This window comes from Pristiophorus japonicus, chromosome 12, assembly GCF_044704955.1.
Source record: "Pristiophorus japonicus isolate sPriJap1 chromosome 12, sPriJap1.hap1, whole genome shotgun sequence".
NCBI lineage: Eukaryota > Metazoa > Chordata > Chondrichthyes > Pristiophoridae > Pristiophorus > Pristiophorus japonicus.
Window position 1 is genome coordinate 197,390,706 of NC_091988.1, and position 21,121 is coordinate 197,411,826.

The 21,121-nt window shown below is 44.5% G+C and overlaps 1 protein-coding gene across 5 annotated transcripts in view; it reads left to right on the plus strand.

Moving 5' to 3' along the window:
* Positions 1-12,717: 12,717 nt before the first annotated feature.
* rbm39a (RNA binding motif protein 39a) overlaps positions 12,718-21,121 on the plus strand; it is a 46,154-nt gene continuing 37,750 nt past the window's right edge. Inside the window, exons 1-3 of one of the 5 annotated variants that reach the window (XM_070896394.1) lie at positions 12,718-13,097; positions 17,767-17,833; positions 20,831-20,900. In XM_070896394.1, the coding sequence (XP_070752495.1) occupies positions 20,847-20,900 (54 nt within the window). In that variant the 5' untranslated portion in view covers positions 12,718-13,097; positions 17,767-17,833; positions 20,831-20,846. Of the gene's footprint in view, positions 13,098-17,766; positions 17,834-18,112; positions 18,226-18,460; positions 18,498-19,308; positions 19,433-20,830; positions 20,901-21,121 lie in introns of those variants that run through there. The other 4 variants (XM_070896391.1, XM_070896393.1, XM_070896392.1 and 1 more) reach the window with 4 other exon arrangements.

Here is a 21,121-nt window from a genome sequence, read left to right on the forward strand (position 1 = left end):
ATTGACATGCTGCAACACACACCCGACACCATAGGACAACGTATCGCACGTTAACACAAGTTTCTTACATGGGTCATATAGCGTTAACAGATTGTTGGAACATAACAAATTGCGTGCTCTATTAAAAGCCCTTTCCTGGCTGTCCCCCGCAGACCCATTCGCGACCTTTGCGTAGGAGCACGTGTAGCGGCTCTAGCAGCGTGCTCAATTTTGGAAGGAAGTTACCAAAATAGTTCAGGAGCCCCAGGAAAGAACGCAGCTCCGTCGTGTTACTGGGTCTGGGTGCTCTCTGGATCGCTTCCGTCTTGGATGCAGTAGGGCTGATCCCGTCTGCTGCTACCCTCATCCCCAGGAATTCTACCTCTGGAGCTAGGAAGACGCACTTCGCCTTTTTCAGTCGCAGACCTACCCGGTCCAGTCTGCGTAGCACCTCCTCCAGGTTGTGGAGGTGTTCTTCAGTATTGTAACCCATAATGAGGATGTCGTCCTGAAAAACCAGCGTCCTTGGAATTGACTTGAGGAGGCTTTCCATATTTCGTTGGAAGATCGCGGCGGCCGAGCGAATCCCGAACGGACATCTGTTGTACTCAAACAACCCCTTGTGTGTCGTGATGGTGGTCAGCTTCTTCGACTCACTCACCAGCTCCTGGGTCATGTAAGCTGAGGTCAGGTCCAATTTTGAAAAAAGTTTGCCACCGGATAGCGTCGCAAAGAGGTCCTCCGCTCTCGGTAACGGGTACTGGTCTTGGAGTGACACCCGATTGATGGTGGCCTTGTAATCGCCACATATCCTGACTGACCCATCCGCCTTGAGCACCAGCACAATCGGGCTCGCCCAGTCACTGAATTCGACTGGCGAGATGATGCCTTCCCTCAACAGGCGGTCCAATTCGCCTTCTATCTTTTCCCGCATCACGTACGGCACCGCTCTGGCCTTGTGGTGTATTGGTCTGGCGTCCGGGTTTATGTGAATCACTACCTTGGCCCCCATGAAAGTGCCAATGCCGGGTTGAAATAATGAGTCAAATTTGTCGAGGACCTGTGAGCATGATACTCGCTCCACAGAGGAAATTGCATTGACATCGCCCCAGTTCCAGTTCATGACAGCAAGCCAACTCCTCCCCAGTAGTGCGGGACCATGCCCTGGGACAATCCAGAGTGGCAACCTGTTCTCCGAATCTTTGTGGGTCACGACTACCGTGGCGCTGCCTAGCACCGGAATGATCTGCTTTGTGTAAGTCCATAGCTGTGCGTCAATCGGCGATAATTTTGGCCTCCTGACCTTGGATGCCCACAACTTTTCGAACTGTTTGATACCCATCAGGGACTGGCTGGCACCCATGTCTAACTCCATTGATACTGGGATGCCATTGAGGAGCACTTTCATCATTATCGGTGGCGTCCTGGTGCATGAACTGTATACGTGCTCCACATGAACTCGCTGAACTTCAGCTTCCAGCGATTTCCCCCAGTGTGCATTTCTGCAATTTCTGCAGGTATTTTGCTCATCTCTGCAAACTCCGGCTGAATATATGCCTCCACGCCTCCAGCATGAGTTGCGGTTTGAAACAAAAGGTCCCTTGCCAGTCGATCGTCCCTGACTGCCCCTGTTATTGTCCTTGAGTGCACCATTAACAGGTGTTGATGGCCCCATTACTGGCCGCATTGTCCCTTGCAATGGCGTGAATCGCTGTTCAGCTTGCCATTGTCTCTGTCGAACTCCCCTTCTGGGTTCGACTACATGTTGGGGCACGCCTTACTGCCCTTGTCTGCCTGGAGAACTGTGTGCTGCTTTAATAATGTTGAATCTCTGGCCCAACCATTCCTTAACACAGTACCCCTCGTCTGTTCTGCTAGTGGCCATGCTCGCGTGGTTTAAATCCCAGTTTCTTGTCACCATTGATACGTCCTTACTACACAGTATAAATGCACACGAGGCCCATGCTTGAGAGAAGGTCAGTCTGTGACCTGTCCTTTATTCCTTAGCACTCAAGTGATGAAGGTGGGTGGAGCTTCCCCTTTTATACCTGAAGGTCCAGGTTAGGAGTGTCTCCCACCTAGTGGTCAGTGTTCTCACGGTGTACAACTTAGGTCAGTTTATACATGGGTTACAATGCTGGTTGAATACATGAAAGAAAGAATCGCTGTGTCACCTGGAAGGAGTGTTTGGGGCCCTGGACAGTGGGAAGTGGAGGAGGTGAAAGTGTAGGTGTTACGCTTGCTCGGGAAGGTGCTGTGGAAAGGGGAGCGCGTTTTGGTTATGGAAGTATGGATCAAGATATTGTGGAGGGAACGGTCCATTAGAAATGCTGAAAGGGGAGAGGAAGATATGTTCGGTGGTGGCATTGCACTGGAGGCGGCAGAAATGGCAGAGGATGATCCGTTGAACCCTGGTAGAGGGGCAACCCTGGTTCACCGGCATTTAAATAGGAAAGACCGGGCACGCACGGTATGTTAAAGGAGCTACGCAGCAGGGACGGCATAACCCCCAAAAATTACAGGAACATTGGCTAGGACCCATAGGGTTCCCATAGCAACACATTGTATTTGGAGGAAGCGAGGGGAGTGAAAGGAGAAGTTGCTCAACGCGAGAACAAGTTCAGCCAGGGGATGGAGGGTCGTGGTGGATGGGATCTGGTTGGGTCTCGGTTCAAGGGAGGAGCGGAGGGCCCACAGGCCATCCTGGTGGGGGATGGAGGTGTACGGGGATTGGACATCCGTAGTGAAAAGGAGATGGTTATGGCCAGGAAACTAAAAACTGTTAAAGTGGCGGAGGGCATCGGAAGAGTCGCGGATGTAGATCGGAAGCGACTGGACAAGAGGAGACAAAATAGAGTTGATAAGAAGTAATAAGTTCTATAGGGCAAGAATTATGGGTCTGTCAAGGCAATCCTGTTTGGAGATCTTGGGAAGGCAGTAGAGGTGGGCTATCATCATCATCATAGGCAGCCCCTCGGAATCGAGGAAGACTTGCTTCCACTCTTAGCATAAGAACATAAGAACATAAGAATTAGGAACAGGAGTAGGCCATCTAGCCCCTCGAGCCTGCTCCGCCATTCAATAAGATCATGGCTGATCTGGTCGTGGACTCAGCTCCACTTACCCGCCCTCTCCCCGTAACCCTTAATTCCCTTATTGGTTAAAAATCTATCTATCTTTGACTTGAAAACATTCAATGAGCTAGCCTCAACTGCTTCCTTGGGCAGAGAATTCCACAGATTCACAACCCTCTGGGAGAAGAAATTCCTTCTCAACTCGGTTTTAAATTGGCTCCCCCTTATTTTGAGGCTGTGCCCCCTAGTTCTAGTCTCCCTAACCAATGGAAACAACCTCTCTGCCTCTATCTTGTCTATCACTTTCATTATTTTAAATGTTTCTATAAGATCACTCCTCATCCTTCTGAACTCCAAGGAGTAAAGACCCAGTCTACTCAATCTATCATCATAAGGTAACCCCCTCATTTCTGGAATCAGCCTAGTGAATCGTCTCTGTACCCCTTCCAAAGCTACTATATCCTTCCTTAAGTAAGGTGACCAAAACTGCACACAGTACTCCAGGTGCGGCCTTACCAATACCCTGTACAGTTGCAGCAAGACCTCCCTGCTTTTGTACTCCATCCCTCTCGCAATGAAGGCCAACATTCCATTTGCCTTCTGGTTACCTGCTGCACCTGCAAACTAACCTTTTGGGATTCATGCACAAGAACGCCCAGGTCCCTCTGCACCACAGCATGTTGTAATTTCTCCCCATTCAAATAATATTCCCTTTTACTGTTTTTTTTCCCAAGGTGGATGACCTCACATTTTCCGACATTGTATTCCATCTGCCAAACCTTAGCCCATTCGCTTAACCTATCCAAATCTCCTTGCAGCCTCTCTGAGTCCTCTACACAACCCGCTTTCCCACTAATCTTTGTGTCATCTGCAAATTTTGTTGCACTACACTCTGTCCCCTCTTCTAGGTTATCTATGTATATTGTAAACAGTTGTGGTCCCAGCACTGATCCCTGTGGCACACCACTAACCACTGATTTCCAACCGGAAAAGGACCCATTTATCCAGACTCTCTGTTTTCTGTTCGCCAGCCAATTCTCTATCCATGCTAATACATTTCCTCTGACTCCGCGTACCTTTATCTTCTGCAGTAACCTTTTGTGTGGCACCTTATCGAATGCCTTTTGGAAATCTAAGTACACCACATCCATCGGTACACCTCTATCCACCATGATCATTATACCCTCAAAGAATTCCAGTAAGTTAGTTAAACATGATTTCCCTTTCATGAATCCATGCTGTGTCTGCTTGATTGCACTATTCCTATCTAGATGTCCCGCTATTTCTTCCTTAATGATAGCTTCAAGCATTTTCCCCAGTACAGATGTTAAACTAACTGGCCTATAGTTACCTGCCTTTTGCCTGCCCCCTTTTTTAAACAGAGGCGTTACATTAGCTGCTTTCCAATCCGCTGGTACCTCCCCAGAGTCCAGAGAATTTTGGTAGATTATAATGAATGCATCTGCTATAACTTCCGCCATCTCTTTTAATGCCCTGTGAAGACGGAAGCAAAATAATTGTTTAAGGTCTCAGCCATTTCCACATTTCCCATTATTAAATCCCCCTTTTCATCTTCTAAGGGACCAACATTTACTTTAGTCACTCTTTTCCGTTTTATATATCTGTAAAAGCTTTTACTATCTGTTTTTATGTTTTGCGCAAGTTTACCTTCGTAATCCATCTTCCCTTTCTTTATTGCTTTCTTAGTCATTCTTTGCTGTTGCTTAAAATTTTCCCAATCCTCTAGTTTCCCACTAACCTTGGCCACCTTATATGCATTGGTCTTTGATTTGATACTTTCCTTTATTTCCTTGGTTATCCACGGCTGGTTATCCCTTCTCTTGCCACCCTTCTTTTTCACTGGAATATATTTTTGTTGCGCACTATGAAAGAGCTCCTTAAAAGTCCTCCATTGTTCCTCAATTGTGCCACCGTTTAGTCTGTGTTTCCAGTCTACTTTAGCCAACTCTGCCCTCATCCCACTGTAGTCCCCTTTGTTTAAGCATAGTACGCTCGTTTCTGACACAACTTCCTCACCCTCAATCTGTATTACAAATTCAACCATACTGTGATCACTCATTCCGAGAGGATCTTTTACTAGGAGATCGTTTATTATTCCTGACTCATTACACAGGACCAGATCTAAGATAGCTTGCTCCCTTGTAGGTTCTGTTACATACTGTTCTAAGAAACAATCCCGTATGTATTCTATGAATTCCTCCTCCAGGCTACCCCGTGCGATTTGATTTGACCAATCGATATGTAGGTTAAAATCCCCCATGATTACTGCCGTTCCTTTTTCACATGCCTCCATTATTCCCTTGATTATTGCCCGCCCCACCGTGAAGTTATTATTTGGGGGCCTATAAACTACGCCGACCAGTGACTTTTTCCCTTTACTATCTCTAATCTCCAACCACAATGATTCAACATTTTGTTCATTGGAGCCAATATCATCCCTCACAACTGCCCTGATATCATCCCTTAATAACAGAGCTACCCCACCTCCCTTCCCTTCTTGTCTATCTTTCTGAATCGTCAGATACCCCTGTATGTTTAGTTCCCAGTCTTGTTCACCTTGCAACCATGTTTCTGTAATGGCCACCAAATCATACCCATTTGTAATGATTTGTGCCGTCAACTCATTTACTTTATTTCGAATGCTGCGTGCATTTAGGTAGAGTGTTTTCATCCTAGTTTTTAAACCATGATTTTTAGTTTTGACCCCTCCTGCAGCCCTTTTATATTCAGTGGCCCTTTTTGTTTCTTGCCTTTGGTTTCTCTGCCCTCCACTTTTACTCATCTCTTTTCTATCTTTTGTTTTTGTCTCCTTTTTGTTTCCCTCTGTCTCCCTGTATTGGTTCCCATCCCCCTGCCATATTAGTTTAACTCCTCCCCAACAGCACTAGCAAACACTCCCCCTAGGACATTGGTTCCGGTCCTGCCCAAGTGCAGACCGTCCAGTTTGTACTGGTCCCACCTCCCCCAGAACCTGTTCCAATGCCCCACGAATTTGAATCCTTCCCTGCTGCACCACTGCTTAAGTCACGTATTCATCTGTGCTGTCCTGCGATTCCTACTCTGACTAGCACGTGGCACTGGTAGCAATCCCGAGATTACTACTTTTGAGGTCCTACTTTTTAATTTAGCTCCTAGCTCCTTAAATTCGTCTCGTAGGACCTCATCCCTTTTTTTACCTATGTCGTTGGTACCAATGTGCACCACGACAACTGACTGTTCTCCCTCCATTTTTAGAATGTCCTGCACTCGCTCGGAGACATCCTTGACCCTTGCACCAGGGAGGCAACATACCATCCTGGAGTCTCGATTGCGGCCGCAGAAATGCCTATCTATTCCCCTTATGATTGAATCCCCTATCACTTTCGCTCTCCCACTCTTTTTTATGCCCTCCTGTACAACAGAGCCAGCCACGGTGCCATGAATTTGGCTGCTGCTGCTCTCCCCTGATGAGTTATCTCCCTCAACAGCACTCAAAGCAGTGTATCTGTTTTGCAGGGTGATGACCATATGGGACCCCTGCACTACTTTCTTTGTACTACTCTTCCTGCTGGTCTTCCATTCCCTAGCTGGCTGTGGATCCTTCTCATGCGGTAAGACTAACTCACTACACGTGCCACTTATGTCATTCTCAGCATCGTGGATGCTCCAGAGTGAATCCACCCTTAGCTCCAATTCCGCAACGCGGTCCGTCAGGAGATGGAGGCGGATACACTTCTCACACACGTAGTCGTCAGGGACACCGGAAGTGTCCCTGAGTTCCCACATGGTACAGGAGGAGCATATCACGTGACCGAGCTCTCCTGCCATGCCTTAAGCCTTAGATACCCTTAAATTGGTAATAACAATGTTACAGTTTACTTACTGATACAAAAATAAAAAGAAAAGCTACTCACCAATCACCAGCCAATCACTTACCCCATTGGCTGTGACGTCACCTTTTGATTCCTTTCTACTTCTGTTTTGCTTTCTCTCCCGCTGTAGCTGCACTGCTGGGCCTGTTATAGGCCGCTCCGACGCTGCTCCCGCCTCCAACTGCCGCTGGCTCTCGAGCTCCCGCTGGGCCTTTATAGGCCGCTCCGACGCTGCTCCCGCCTCTCACCAACTGCCGCTGGCTCTCGAGCTCCCGCTGGGCCTTTTATAGGCCGCTCCGACACTGCTCCCGCCTCTCACCAACTGCCGCTGGCTCTCGAGCTCCCGCTGGGCCTTTTATAGGCCGCTCTGACGCTGTTCCCGCCTCTCACCAACTGCCGCTGAGTTCTTAGGTGGCTGTACAGTCCAATATGAGAACCACAGTCTCTGTCACAGGTGGGACAGATAGTCGTTGAGGGAAAGGGTGGGCAGGGAGCCTGGTTTGCCGCACGCTCCTTCCGCTGCCTGCGCTTGATTTCTGCATGCTCTCGGCGACGATACTCGAGGAGCTCAGCGCCCTCCCGAATGCATTTCCTCCACTTAGGGCGGTCTATGGCCAAGGACTCCCAGGTGTCAGTGGGGATGTCGCACTTTATCAGGGAGGTTTTGAGGGTGTCCTTGTAACGTTTCCTCTGCCCGCCTTTGGCTCGTTTGCCGTGGACGAGTTCCGAGTAGAGCGCTTGCTTTGGGAGTCTCAAAGGGCTATGTGGGATTGGGGGACTATGAGGTTGGTGGCCGAGAGGGGAAAATCTCCAGAGGACATGAGGTCAATGACTGTCTGGGAAATGATGGTTTGATGGTTGGCGGTGGGGTTGTGGTCCAGGGGGAGATAGGAGGGGGTGTCGGAGAGTTGGCGTTCAGCCTCCGCAAGGTACAGGTCTGTTTGCCAAACAACAACAGCTCTGCCCCTGTCAGCAGTTTAGTGACAATGTCAGGGTTGGATATGAGAGAACGGAGTGCTACAAGTTCAGCGGGAGGTAGATTAGAGTGAGTGAGGGGAGTAGAGAAATTGAGCTGACCAACGTCACGCCGGCAGTTCCCAATGAAAAGATCAAGGGAGGGGTCCAAGTGGAATGAAAATGATGAAGACAGGAGAATGGGTCTTCTGTGCGGGAGCCAAAGAAGTGGGCGCGGAGGTGAAGGCGACGGAAGAACTCAGCATCATGTCGAGCTCAAAATTCATTGAGGTGGAGGCATAAGGGAATGAAGGTAAGACGTTTGCTGGAGGACTGATGATTCGGGGTCAGAGAGGGGAAGGTCAGAGGGAACAGTGAATAGGACGAAGGATCAGGAGAGGCGTTGGTATCTCACAGTTGTTGAAGCTTGAGGTCCTCAAAACCTGAAAGGAAGGATAAATATTTTGTTGTTAATTTTCATCCTTGTTTTCAAATCCCTCCATGGCCTCACTCCTCCCTATCTCTGTAATCTCCTCCAGCCCCACAACCCCCCCAAGATGTGTACGCTCCTCTAATTCTGCCCTCTTGAACATCCCTGATTATAATCACTCAACCATTGGTGGCTGTGCCTTGTGTTGTCTGGGCCCCAAGCTCTGGAACTCTGTGCCTAAACCTCTCCACCTCTCTACCTCTCTTTCCTCCTTCAAGATGTTTCTTAAAATCTACCTCTTTGACCAAGCTTTTGGTCACCTGCCCTAATTTCTCCTTATGTGGCTCGGTGTCAAATTTTTTGTTTCATGATACTCCTGTGAGGCACCTTGGGATGTTTCACTACGTTAAAGGCGCTATATAAATACTAGTTGTTTTTGTTGTTAAAGCGCCGGATGAGGCAAAGGATGAAATGGAACTGCGGACCAGGACAGCTCTGAGATCGAGTAAATTGGTGCTGCTGGAGAGGTCAAACGTTGAGCTTGGATCTCAGGAAGCAGAGCAGTGGTTCAAGGAACGCTGAATATCATGGAGATATCTGTAATCGTGGGTGGACTGACACATGAATGGTGGAGTTTAAATTGGAATCCACATGGAATAATTCAGAGCTGGAGACAGTTGCTGAGGAGAGACGTGGCTGTGAAAGCGAGTTTTGGTAGATACCTGATCAAATACGAGAAGAGAAACAGAAAGCAATAACTTGACTTAGCTTACTGTGGCGAGTTTAGTTTGTATCTACTGCGCAAATACAGCAATGTCATGCCATTCAATGCATTTCAGTGGTGAGGCAGATGGCAAGGTGGCTGTTTTGGTGAAGCTAACAGCAGAACAGCACAAATTGGAAAAGCTACTTTTGAAAATTCGCATTAAACTGTGCATCTGCCCCTTGTCCGATGTTTCTTTTTTTATTTGTTCTTGGGATGTGGTCATCGCTGGCAAGGCCGGCATTTGTTGCCCATCCCTAATTGCCCCTTGAGAAGGTGGTGGTGAGCCGCCTTCTTGAACCGCTGCAGTCCGTGTGGTGAAGGTACTCCCACAGTGCTGTTAGGGAGGGAGTTCCAGGATTGTGACCCAGCGACGATGAAGGAACGGCCGATATATTTCCAAGTCAGGATTGTGTGTGACTTGGTGGGGAACGTGGAGGTGGTGGTGTTCCCATGCACCTGCTGCCCTTGTCCTTCTAGGTGGTGGAGGTCGCAGGTTTGGGAGGTGCTGCCGAAGTTGCTGTATCTTTTACGGCAAAAATAACGGAGTGCCTTTATTTTGACAGCAAAACCTGGGCCATTATTTAACTTTATGTACTGACGAAAGGTCAATAACCTGAAATGTTAACTCATTCCTCTCACCACAGATGCTACCTGACCTATTGAGTTTTTTTCCGTGTGTGTGCATATATGTGTGTACGTGTGTGTATTGTATAGCGTGGAGGGATTCCGAGGGGCTGCCTAAGAGAGAAGAGAGATATGTGTGTGTGCATGTAGAGTCATAAAAAAATTAAGACGCAGAAGGAGGCTATTCAGCCCATCGTGTCCATGCTGGTCAAAAGAGAGCAACTCAGCCTAAACCCACCATGTGTGTGTATATGTGTGTGTATGTGTGCATGTATGTATGTATGTGTATATGTATAATATGTATGTGTATGTATGTATTTACATGTGTGTATGTATATGTCTGTATGTATGTATGTAATAATAATACTAACTTTTATTTATATAGCGCCTTTAACGTAGTAAAACGTCCCAAGGTGCTTAAATGTATGATGTGTATGTATCTGTGTGTGTGTGTATATGTATGTGCATGTATGTGTGTGTATGTATATATGTGTGTGAGATTTGGCGAGTGATCGTGATGGAGGTTCGGCGAATGTTTGGTGTGGAGGTGCGGCGGGAGATCGTGGTGGAGGTGCGGAAAATCAGGGTACAGGGCCCAGAAGAGGCGAGGGCCCAGGGGCAGCACGGGCCAGCCCACACTGCGATATGTGTGCGCACTCGGTCCGTGCAGCGGAGCAGGTCTCCAGTCATCCTGGTTCAACCCTTGCCACTGGATAAAGGCCTAATTCTGTCAAGCCCGTGTGGTGGCTGGTGTGCAACGGTCAACGCACGTTAAAAAAATTCCATGCATAGGCATCTTCCACCCCCTCAATTGGAGTTCAGGACTGGAACATCGGGTCCTTCATTGAAACATCTGTGAACTCTTGTGGAAGCAAGTCATCCTCGTTCGAGGGACCGTCTATGATGATGATGATATGTGTGTGTATGTGTTGTTATGTCTTTAATACTCTTATGAATGACTCCACGAGGTCTAGTATTGTACTTGAGCTGTTGTGACCTTACTCCCATTTATTGTAACTCCAGAGTGAGACACAAGTATGGTGGGCAGCCTTTTATACTGGGCCCTGCACACCTATGCAGGCGACCCTCAAGTCTCCCACCACAGTGCCCTCTGGTGGCACACCTTATGTGTGACTATACAGCTAGTATACATGGTCGGGCACTATCAGATCCTGGTGTATAATGGAGATGTGGACATGGCCTGTAACTTCCTGGGAGACCAGTGGTTTGTGGAGTCTCTCCAGCAGAAGGTGAGTTTGTTTTTGTTGTAGTTCAAGGTGCGGACGTGGCCGGTTTGCTGTGTTGAGGCGAGAGGCTTCGAGCTGTGTGCTAATCGTGTACCTGGTTTGGGGCCCAGAAGAGGCGAGGGCCCAGGGGCAGCACGGGGCAGCACGGGCCAGCCCACACTGCGATATGTGTGCGCACTAGGTCCTTGCAGCAGAGCTGGTCGCCAGTCGTCTTCCGTAACCCTTGCCACTGGACCAAGACCTAGCTCTGTCAAGCCCGTGTGGTGGCTGGTGTGCAACGGTCACCACATGTTAACAAAATCCACACACAGGCATCTTCCACCCTTCAGGATGTAGTTCGGGACCTGGAATATTAGGTCCTTAGAAACATAGAAACATAGAAAATAGGTGCAGGAGTAGGCCATTCTGCCTTTCGAGCCTGCACTGCCATTTAATAAGATCATGGCTGATCATTCACTTCAGTACCCCTTTCCTGCTTTCTCTCCATACCTCTTGATCCCTTTAGCCGTAAGGGCTAAATATAGCTCTTCTTGAATATATCTAACGGACTGGCCTCAACAACTCTCTGCGGTAGGGAATTCCACAGGTCAACAACTCTCTGAGTGAAGAAGTTTCTCCTCATCTCGGTCCTAAATGGCTTACCCCTTATCCTTAGACTGTGACCCCTGGTTCTGGACTCCCCCAACATCGGGAACATTCTTCCTGCATCTAACCTGTCTAGTTCTGTCAGAATGTTATATGTTTCTATGAGATCCCCTCTCATCCTTCTAAACTCCCGTGAATACAGGCCCAGTCGATCCAGTCTCTCCTTATATGTCAGTCCTGCCATCCCGGGAATCAGTCTGGTGAACCTTCGCTGCACTCCCTCAATAGGAGGAACGTTCTTCCTCAGATTAGGAGACCAAAACTGAACACAATATTCCAGGTGAGGCCTCACCAAGGCCCTGTACAACTGCAGTAAGACCTTCCTGCTCCTATACTCATCCCTTTTTGGCATGGAAGCAAGTCATCCTCGCTTCGAGGGACTGCCTATGATGATGACACGACGTGTGTGTCTGTGTAAAAGTGCATGCATATATATATATATATTATATGTGTGTAAAAATGCATGCATACATATGTTTGTGTTTAAAAGTGCATGCATATATATATACATATGTTTGTGTTTAAAAGTGGATGCATATATATATGTTTGTGTGTAAAAGTGCATGTATATATATTTATATATGTGTGTGTCTATGTAAAAGTACATGCATATATATATATATGTATAAAAGTGCATGCATATATATATATGTTTGTGTGTAAAAGTGCATGCATATATATATATATGTTTGTGTGTAAAAGTGCATGCATATATATATGTTTGTGTGTAAAAGTGCATGCATATATATATATATGTTTGTGTGTAAAAGTGCATGCATGTGTATATATATGTGTGTAAAAGTGCATGCATATATATATATATGTTTGTGTGTAAAAGTGCATGCATATATATATATATATATGTTTGTGTGTAAAAGTGCATGCATATATGTGAGTGTATGGGGAAGAAGACAAAAGTCACTGTATCTTTTTTTTTGTGCGGGACCTCTGGCTACAAAGTGGCAGACGTCACTGACGTTGCCAACGCCGTCCAGTTGCCATGGAGCCGTGCCGTCGCGCGGCGAGCGATGACGCGCCGCGCCGCGCCACGCCACGCCGTCCCGCCCCTGCATGGTGACGGGGGGGAACCCGTGCAGCGCCGTCGCTGGCGGTCGGGCCGGTCCGGCGCCGCCGCCATTTTGTCATCGCTTTTCGCCCGTCGAGGTCGCTCGTTTGTTCGTGTGCCCGTGAGAGGGGGGGAAAAAAAATATATATATATAACATACACGCGCGCACACACAACCGCACACACGCTTAGTGTAAACCGACGTTGTGTTTTTTTTTTGGGGGGACCCTTTTATTTTCTGCGCCCTTTTTTAAAAAAAGCTTCTTTGCCTCGCAGATCCGTTTTTTTTAAACGCTTCTATAGCTTATCTTATCTGTGAGCGAGGCCTAAGGGCGGAAGACGATCCGGAACAGCAAGGCCTGAGATCGAGAAACGGGAGAGTAGGCCCGAGGAGAAAGGCTTCCAACCTTCAGATTCCGCCGTCATTCTTTCAATTTAAGGTAATTTTTGTACAATCATTTCCTCACACGCAGTTTTTATTTACTGACCTTCGCGGAAAGCGCGTGTCTTTCTGTTATTTTTCACGCTGTGGAAACAGGCCTCAAGTTTTGAGTTCAATGGAAATAGAGATATTTTTCCTTCTTTTTTTTTAAAAAAAATAAAAATAAAAAAGAGAGCGCGCGGTTAAAATCTCAAGGTTTTTTTTTTTAAAACGCGATCAAATTTTCAATCCGGTTAAAGCGAGTCGCTGCGGCAGAGGATTTCATTTTAAGTGAAACTGTTTTCCTTTTTTTAACGTCGAAGTTGTTATGCAACACACTTTGGGTGTGTGAGTGAGTGAGTACTCTGCGTTTCCACATAATCAGGAGTTAGATTTTTCATATTCCCCAATGAGTACTTAACCCGGGTTGAAAAGAGTTGATTTTTTTTTTTAAAAAAACATTTTTTTTCTACGAGAAGTTTCGCAATCAGTTGTTTTGAACATTTCTGAATCCTAGACACCAAAATAAAATATATTTTTTTTTTCGTCCAGAGGGTTCTTGGGATAGTGAACACCCTGCTATAAACAGGAGTGGAAAGCAATCGTTTTTAAAAGGGAAGTTGGTACATATTTTTGAAGGGGAGGAAAGGTAACTGAATTGAGGGGAAAGGGGGGGGGGGGGAAGATACTGGGAAAGGGGGGGATACTGGGAAAGGGGAGCAAAGGGGGGGGATACTGGGAAAGGGGGGGAGATACTGGGAAAGGGGGGGATACTGGGAAAGGGGAGCAAAGGGGGGGGATACTGGGAAAGGGGGGGAGATACTGGGAAAGGGGAGCAAAGGGGGGGATACTGGGAAAGGGGGGGATACTGGGAAAGGGGAGCAAAGGGGGGGGATACTGGGAAAGGAGGGGGAGATACTGGGAAAGGGGAGCAAAGGGGGGGGATACTGGGAAAGGAGGGGGAGATACTGGGAAAGGGGAGCAAAGGGGGGGATACTGGAGAGGGGGAGGAAAGGGGGGATACTGGGGAGGGGGATACTGGGAAAGGGGGGGGAAAGAGGGGATACTGGGGAAGGGGGGGTGAAGAATGGGGAAAGGGAGGAAATGGGGTGATACTGGGGAAGGGGAGGGAAGGGGGTGATATACTGGGGAAGAGGGCGATAGACTGGGGAAGGGGATACTGGGGAAGGGGGATACTGGGGAAGGGGGGGAAAGAATGGGGATACTGGGGAAGGGGGGAAAAGAATGGGGATACTGGGGAAGGGGGGGAAAGGGTGGGGATACTAGGGAAGGAAAGAGTGGGGCTACTGGGGAAGGGGGGATACTGGGGAAAGGGTGGGGATACTAGGGAAGGGAAGGAAAGAGTGGGGATACTGGGGAAGGGGGGGGAGAAAGGGTGGGGAATAATGGGGATGGGGGAGAAAACTACTAAGTGTCTGTTTTGAGATATAGATTAGCTACAAGTCAAATTAGCTGTAATGCTGTATGATTTTAGGACTAGGGAGATTGGCAAATTTGAGAGGAAAGTCAACTTCAGTTTATTTGAGAGTACTGTACTGAGTTGTAGGGGGTAAAGTTTATTCCAGACCATATAAGTTGTAGGAATTTTTCTGCAGATGTCGTTATTTAACACAGTACTGGAAAACCATCTAAATTTGAAAAATGTCCAGGTTAGTCTTAACCTGTATTTGAACTACCCTGCACCTAATATTTGATACACAATGGTTCACGGGAGTTGTTTTTAATCAAATGGCTAGCGTCTTTTGCGAGGAGTTACGCAATTTTTAAAAAGGGGCTGTTTCAGGGTGTATTTATATTTGAACAATAAATAAATGCTGTACAGTAAATGAGTTACAGCCTTTAAGGTTGCACACACTGTAGCAGCTACTCCATGGCCATTCTATGCGGAGGAGGGGGAACCATTTTATTATATCAGCCTTGTTCATGTTCTCAGAGTTAGACCGTAGGTGCAAGGTGTCTTAATTCTGAGGATCCATTATAATGGATCCTCAGAATTAATTGAAAGCTCATTTTGGTCTTATAGTTTTGAGCGTTTGAGTTAAGTGTGTTCTGGCTAGTTAATGCGTGTATGAGTAATTTATTTGATCAGTGAAGTGTGTGTTTTGCTGTTCATTGAAACAGTTCTGCGGTGTACGAAGTCTAAAAAAATTTAGTTTTGAACAACTCTTAACTTAAATTAAAAGCCAAATTTTGTGTTTAAAATGGGTGTAGATTACCCATTCAAAATCACAATGTGTTTAGATAGTATATATGCTTATTGAAAATATGCTCATTGTGGCACATATAGTTTGAAAGTTTATTTTTGGGCATGCAAGTGCTACAAAATTGATAGAATGGCTTGTGAAATTATGAAATTTCCAACCCTCTTACAGGGTAGGAGCAGGAGTAGGTTGTTCAGACCCTCAAGCCTGTTCCGCCATTTTATGATGGCTGACCTGTACCTCAATTCAATTTAGCTGCCGTTACTCCACATTCCCCGGCCTAGTGCCCTCTGATGTAGGGGTCCATTGATGGGGCAGCCAGGTTCCAACCCAAACAAGGCTCCCTGGAAACCAGCCGCAGAGGCCAGGGCCTGGCATATCTGAGTTCCAAATTAATTCCCATGCCTTCTGCGGTTCTGGTAGATTTACTTCAGGAGCGCACTGGAAAGGCCCACAGATTTTCCTGTGCTGTAAATCATACAATTTATGCTAATTATTTATAATAAAACTGTTCCATCTAGCATGCACTTCCTGTAACTGGGAACATTGGAATAGGAGTACGATATTCAGTCCCCCAAGCCTTTTATGCCTATCAGCCAGATGTACCTCAGCTCCAGCCACCTCCCTTTGCCTCCATATCTCTTGGCCCAGCATCCACAGCATTTGTGGTAGAATGGTTAAGATTTCCACTACCCTTGTGTGAGAAAAAGTACATCCTGATTTCACTCATAAATGGCCATGCTATAATTTTAATATTATGCCCCCTTGAACTGCATTCCCCCACCAAAGGAAATAGTTTCTCTTTATCTACCATATCAAATCCTTTTATCATTTTAAAGACCTAGATCAGATTACCCCTCAACCGTCTAAGCAGTGGAATGCAAACTGTTCATAATTTAACCCTTTAAGTCCTGAGGTGAATCTGCATTTTACCTCCTCCATATCTTTCCTGAGATATGGTGTTCAAGACTGAATGCTGTACTCCAGATGGGAGTCTCCCAAGGCTTTGTAAAACTGAAGCATCGCTTCCTCCCCTTTGTATTCCAACCCCCGATGAGAAAAAGGCCAACATTCCATTAGACTTCTGGATTATCTTTGTGATTTGTGTTCATGTTCCTCATCTCTCTCCATTTTGAAAATAGTCTAATTTGCCTTCCTCAGATCCAAAGTGGATGACCTCACACTTCCCCACTTGGAACTCTCCATCTGCCATAGTTTTACCCAACTCACTTATTCTGGATATGCCCCATTGTAACTTTCTGCTTTCATCTGCAAACTCAGATACATAACACTTCCTTCATCCAAGTCATCAATATATATATGGTGAAAAACCGACATGCCACTACAGATAACTGGGAAGTCCCACTTATCACATCCCTCCAATCAGACAATGTTCCCTTTATCCCACTCTGCCTCCTACCTCCCAACCCCTATTAACAACCCCTATCACAAGGTTACCATCAATTCCATGCACTTTTATTTTTGCTAATCTCCTGTGCAGGACTTTTATCAAATGTTTTCTGGAAGCTTGTACAGACAACATCCATGGGCACAATATGAATATCTAGCAAAAATTCAACGAGATTCGATTACATGATGTGTCCTTCACAAATCTATCCTGACTCTTTGAAGGGCTCGTGTTGTCTGACTCCACAGTCCCTCTGTCCCTGATAGATTCCAATAACTTCCCCACCACTGATGTTAAACTGACAGGTCTGCAGGTACTTGGTTTCTCCCTACCTCCCTTAAATAATGGAATGATAATTATAATTTTCCAATCCAAAGGCACAATTTCTGAATCTAGAGAGCTTTGAAAAATTATGACTAAAGCATCTGCAATTTCCTCAACTATTTTAATACACTATGGTGAAAGCCATCAGATCCTTGTGATTTGTCTATCTTAAATCCTGTTATATTCTCCATTACCATTTTTGGACTTCTATTAAATCCGCTAAGTTCCTCCCCGGAATTATTTTTAAGATTCTTTGTACCGCTGCTATTTTGTCCTCTTCCTTCCTCTACTGTGAAAACTGATGCAATTAACAAGTCTGCCATTTCCTCATTGTTGCTTACAGTGTCGCTTGCATCTGTCTTTAATGGGCCCATGTTCCTCTTTTCCACACTCAATATTTTTATAAAAACTTTTGTTAGCTTTGATAGCCCTTGCAAGTTTTGTTTCATCTTCCTTTTTTTGCACCTACTACTTTTTTTGCATCTCTTTGTTGCTTTGTATAGCTCTCCTAGTCTGCTGGATCCCCACTTCCCCTTGCATTTATGCAACCCTTTTCTTTTAGCTTAATACTGCCTCTTACCCCATTTGTTGACCATAACTACACAAGTGGAACCATTGCCTTTTAGGGGTATGTACTGGTTTTGTATCGTACCGACTACTTCTCTGAATACTAGTTTTACTACTGTTTGCTCCTGCTAAATATGATTATGCTAATAGGCTTTTCTTTTTGATAGATTTTGGGTAAATTAACAAACTTGTCAGATGGAAAAGCTAACCAAATAGATCCATTAAATTGGTCAGGTAAAATTTACTTTTATTTCTGTTCGTTTATAATTTTTGACTTCAATTGAGGCTGGCTACTTCAGGACAACTAATACTAAAACAGACCCAAAAGATCAATGTGTTTAAGGAAAATAATTTATTATGTCAACTGTAACTTTCCATTTTTCTGTCTTCAGAAATTAGTTGTCTCATCCGTGATGTGAACAGTCTTTCTGATGTCTTTGAAGAATATTTAACAAGGCACCAATGCTGTATCAGCATGTTTGGACAAATTCTAGTAGTAGGATTGTCTCTGTCATTTCATAATGAAGATTGTATGCCTCTAAGGTGCCACCTGTTTGTACAGTGCCATGACAACGCTGATGAGGTCCCTGCCATCACTTTTTTTTGCCCATGATGTCATAAATGGGGTGATTATGCTAATTTGTTGAAGAACAAATTTTCAGTTTTGTGTGGGAAGGTCTGCAGTAAATTACTTATTTTATGTAACTTTTCCATGATATTTGTTTTGGAAGATTATCATTCGATGGATTTAACTTTCCAGTTTTAATGGATCTGGAGAATAAAACCCCTGGCCATTTTTCTCTGAAGACCAACACTAATGTTGGAAGATACATAAGTGTATTTCTGTCTTTTTTTTTTTAGAAATCTAAATTGTGCAAAGAAAAATGTATCAGGCAATGTAAGTATGTAAATTAAGTACAATTCATGTTAATGAAATCCCGATAGAATCCAATTATCATGTCAAGTGGTTCAGTAGGTAGACACCATGGAATTATCGAGAGGATGCCAGATAGTTGATCTCTCGCAAAGTTGTGGGGGTGGGAGTTGAAGGACTACTATCTGACCTTGCTGAAGGATGCCTTTTGCAGAGTTTTAAAAGGAATCATTTTGTACTGATGTGTTGTGAATTCTCCTGTGCTGTTGACAAAGGAGGGCTGATTTTCAATGGAATGCAAACAACACCACCCCCCCAAAAAATCTGCATTATTAGACATCCTTACATTTGAAGGATAGAACCCTAATTATTGCTATGGCTTGCATTGCAAAATGTGTGACAATACACATTATATAATCAGTCCAATTTTATGAACATTCACTAAGCATTTCTTATCCAACTAAGCCAGTTGTGTATGTGAGGTTTCCACTGTAAAACTATTCCTCAAAAAATCTTACTGTAAATGGGCCAGTTTTCAAATCAGATATTTTTCTGTTTTAAGAAGTAGTTGATGGCTTTTGCAGCACATAAAATTTTACACAAGTAAACCGTGTTTCTTTTCCCTCGTGCACAAGTAAATGAGTTTTGTGGCAGGCACATGTGATGGAAAATTAATAATGAGGTATCACATGGCGAAGAAATGGGATTTAAAAAATAGTGATTAAATAGAAGAATCAGAGCCTGAATAACCATGTAAAGCATTTCATATTACTAAGATGACATTTATTTTTATTTCAGGCTAAAGTAAAATCGTTCCGAGACAGATTACATGAAATGGGAAATTTTTCATATAATTTAACTAAAAATGATCATAAAATATCAATGCAGATACATCTTTTGTCACTGTCCTTTTAACACTGCTTGTTACATCAGTGAAACATGATGAGTATACAACCAGGGTAAGTGGCCAAATTCCACATCACATGCAATATAGAATCTAACTCTAACCTGGAGAAAAGTGCCTGTTAGATTTTCACTGTGCTGAAACTGATTATTTTATGACTTAAATTAATTTTCCTCATTTTGAATCTCTGGGATTCTGACCTAAGGGCAAATATCAATGGTCTTGCTAGAACCAGGAGGATTCTGTGTCCAGCCGGCTGCACACACTGATGATCTAATCTTTTTTAAATGTACCACTGCAGTGTGATTGAGAGCGATGAAGGAAATCCCCATCACCAAAAGGTTGAATACATTTTCTGCAAATGTTTTAGCCTCCATACATTTGCCATAAATGTTACTGATTGTTCTTGGAAGATACTCGGTTGGTTCAGCTGACCATTGGAATGAGATGCTACTATCATTCACCTGTAATTAAAAAAATCAACAAAGCAAAAGATGTATTGTGAAAAAAGCTGATATGAGTATTCTACTGTTAATCTAGAATCTCATATTTAAGTCACTTCAGTTGCTTTTAGTATAGTTATACAGTAATTTGTGTTTTAAACTGATTTTTCTGGGCAATGTTGTACATAAAGTAATTTATCTTAAAACTATATTCTTTGGCTTGGACTGTTCTGGTATTGCTGAACATGTCTAATTTTTGTGTCGTGTATGATGATTTTATTGTGACTTTTACAGTTTTTGTCTGAAAGCTGCTTCTCCTGAGATCCTTAAGGACACCAGTGGCATCATCTGTGTAAACTGGAGATTTATTAAAAGATTCACCCTAAAGTTTTCACAAAAAGAAAACTTTACTACTGTTGCTTTGAATATAATCTGCAGACAATATGTATTGTGTGGCAAAAATGTTAAACACCAAGTCTGTTTCTCAAATGTAATTATGCTTATTGCTGTATTTTTTGGGGGGGAGGGGAGGAGGTATTAATTTTTGGTCGCTTAATTATCAGATCAAAAATACAGTAGCTAGATTTGAAGTTCCACCAACTTATCAATTAAGTAATTGGTCTCATGGGACTGTTATCCTGAAAATATATTGGATAAAAACAGATTTGGCAACTTTGTGATCTGCATGCCCTAAGGAAAAAGGCTTCAATTAGATCCTTGGGCTATTCCAAAAATGTTACTGAGGGCTTATCTTTGCTCTAATCCCTACATTCCCTTTGTCCCTCCCCAAAGAAGGGGCTTAACGTTGTGTGAACAAGTCCAGTTTACCAAGAGTATAACAAAATGGTTGGCGAAGAGAAGCAGGTAGATTTTGGCTAACAAATTGGGAAGACCAAACATTTTTAGTCACTTCTGTTATAATATTCTCGTGCCTGTTTTTAAAAAAACATTTTGATTTGAAACTGCTTCCGTATTCTTAATTGTCTCTCCTGCTCTTGTGTGTTTTTCAGGTGGCAATCGGAAAACATGGCAGATGACTTGGATATCGAAGCAATGCTCGAGGCACCTTACAGAAAGGAGGTGAGGAGCAATGGCACCCACACAGGTCATAAAGTACAGAACAATATAGCACCATTTATGAAACTACTGCTGTGCTATACTCATTGAATATCACAGTTCCATAACCCTTTCATTTTAATATTTACTGCATATAGAATACAGATATTTCACTACATTTAAGTAAAGTTTTTCTTTACTGTTGAGCTGGTTCTGCAACTAGAAATGAGATCTTTTTTTGCAGT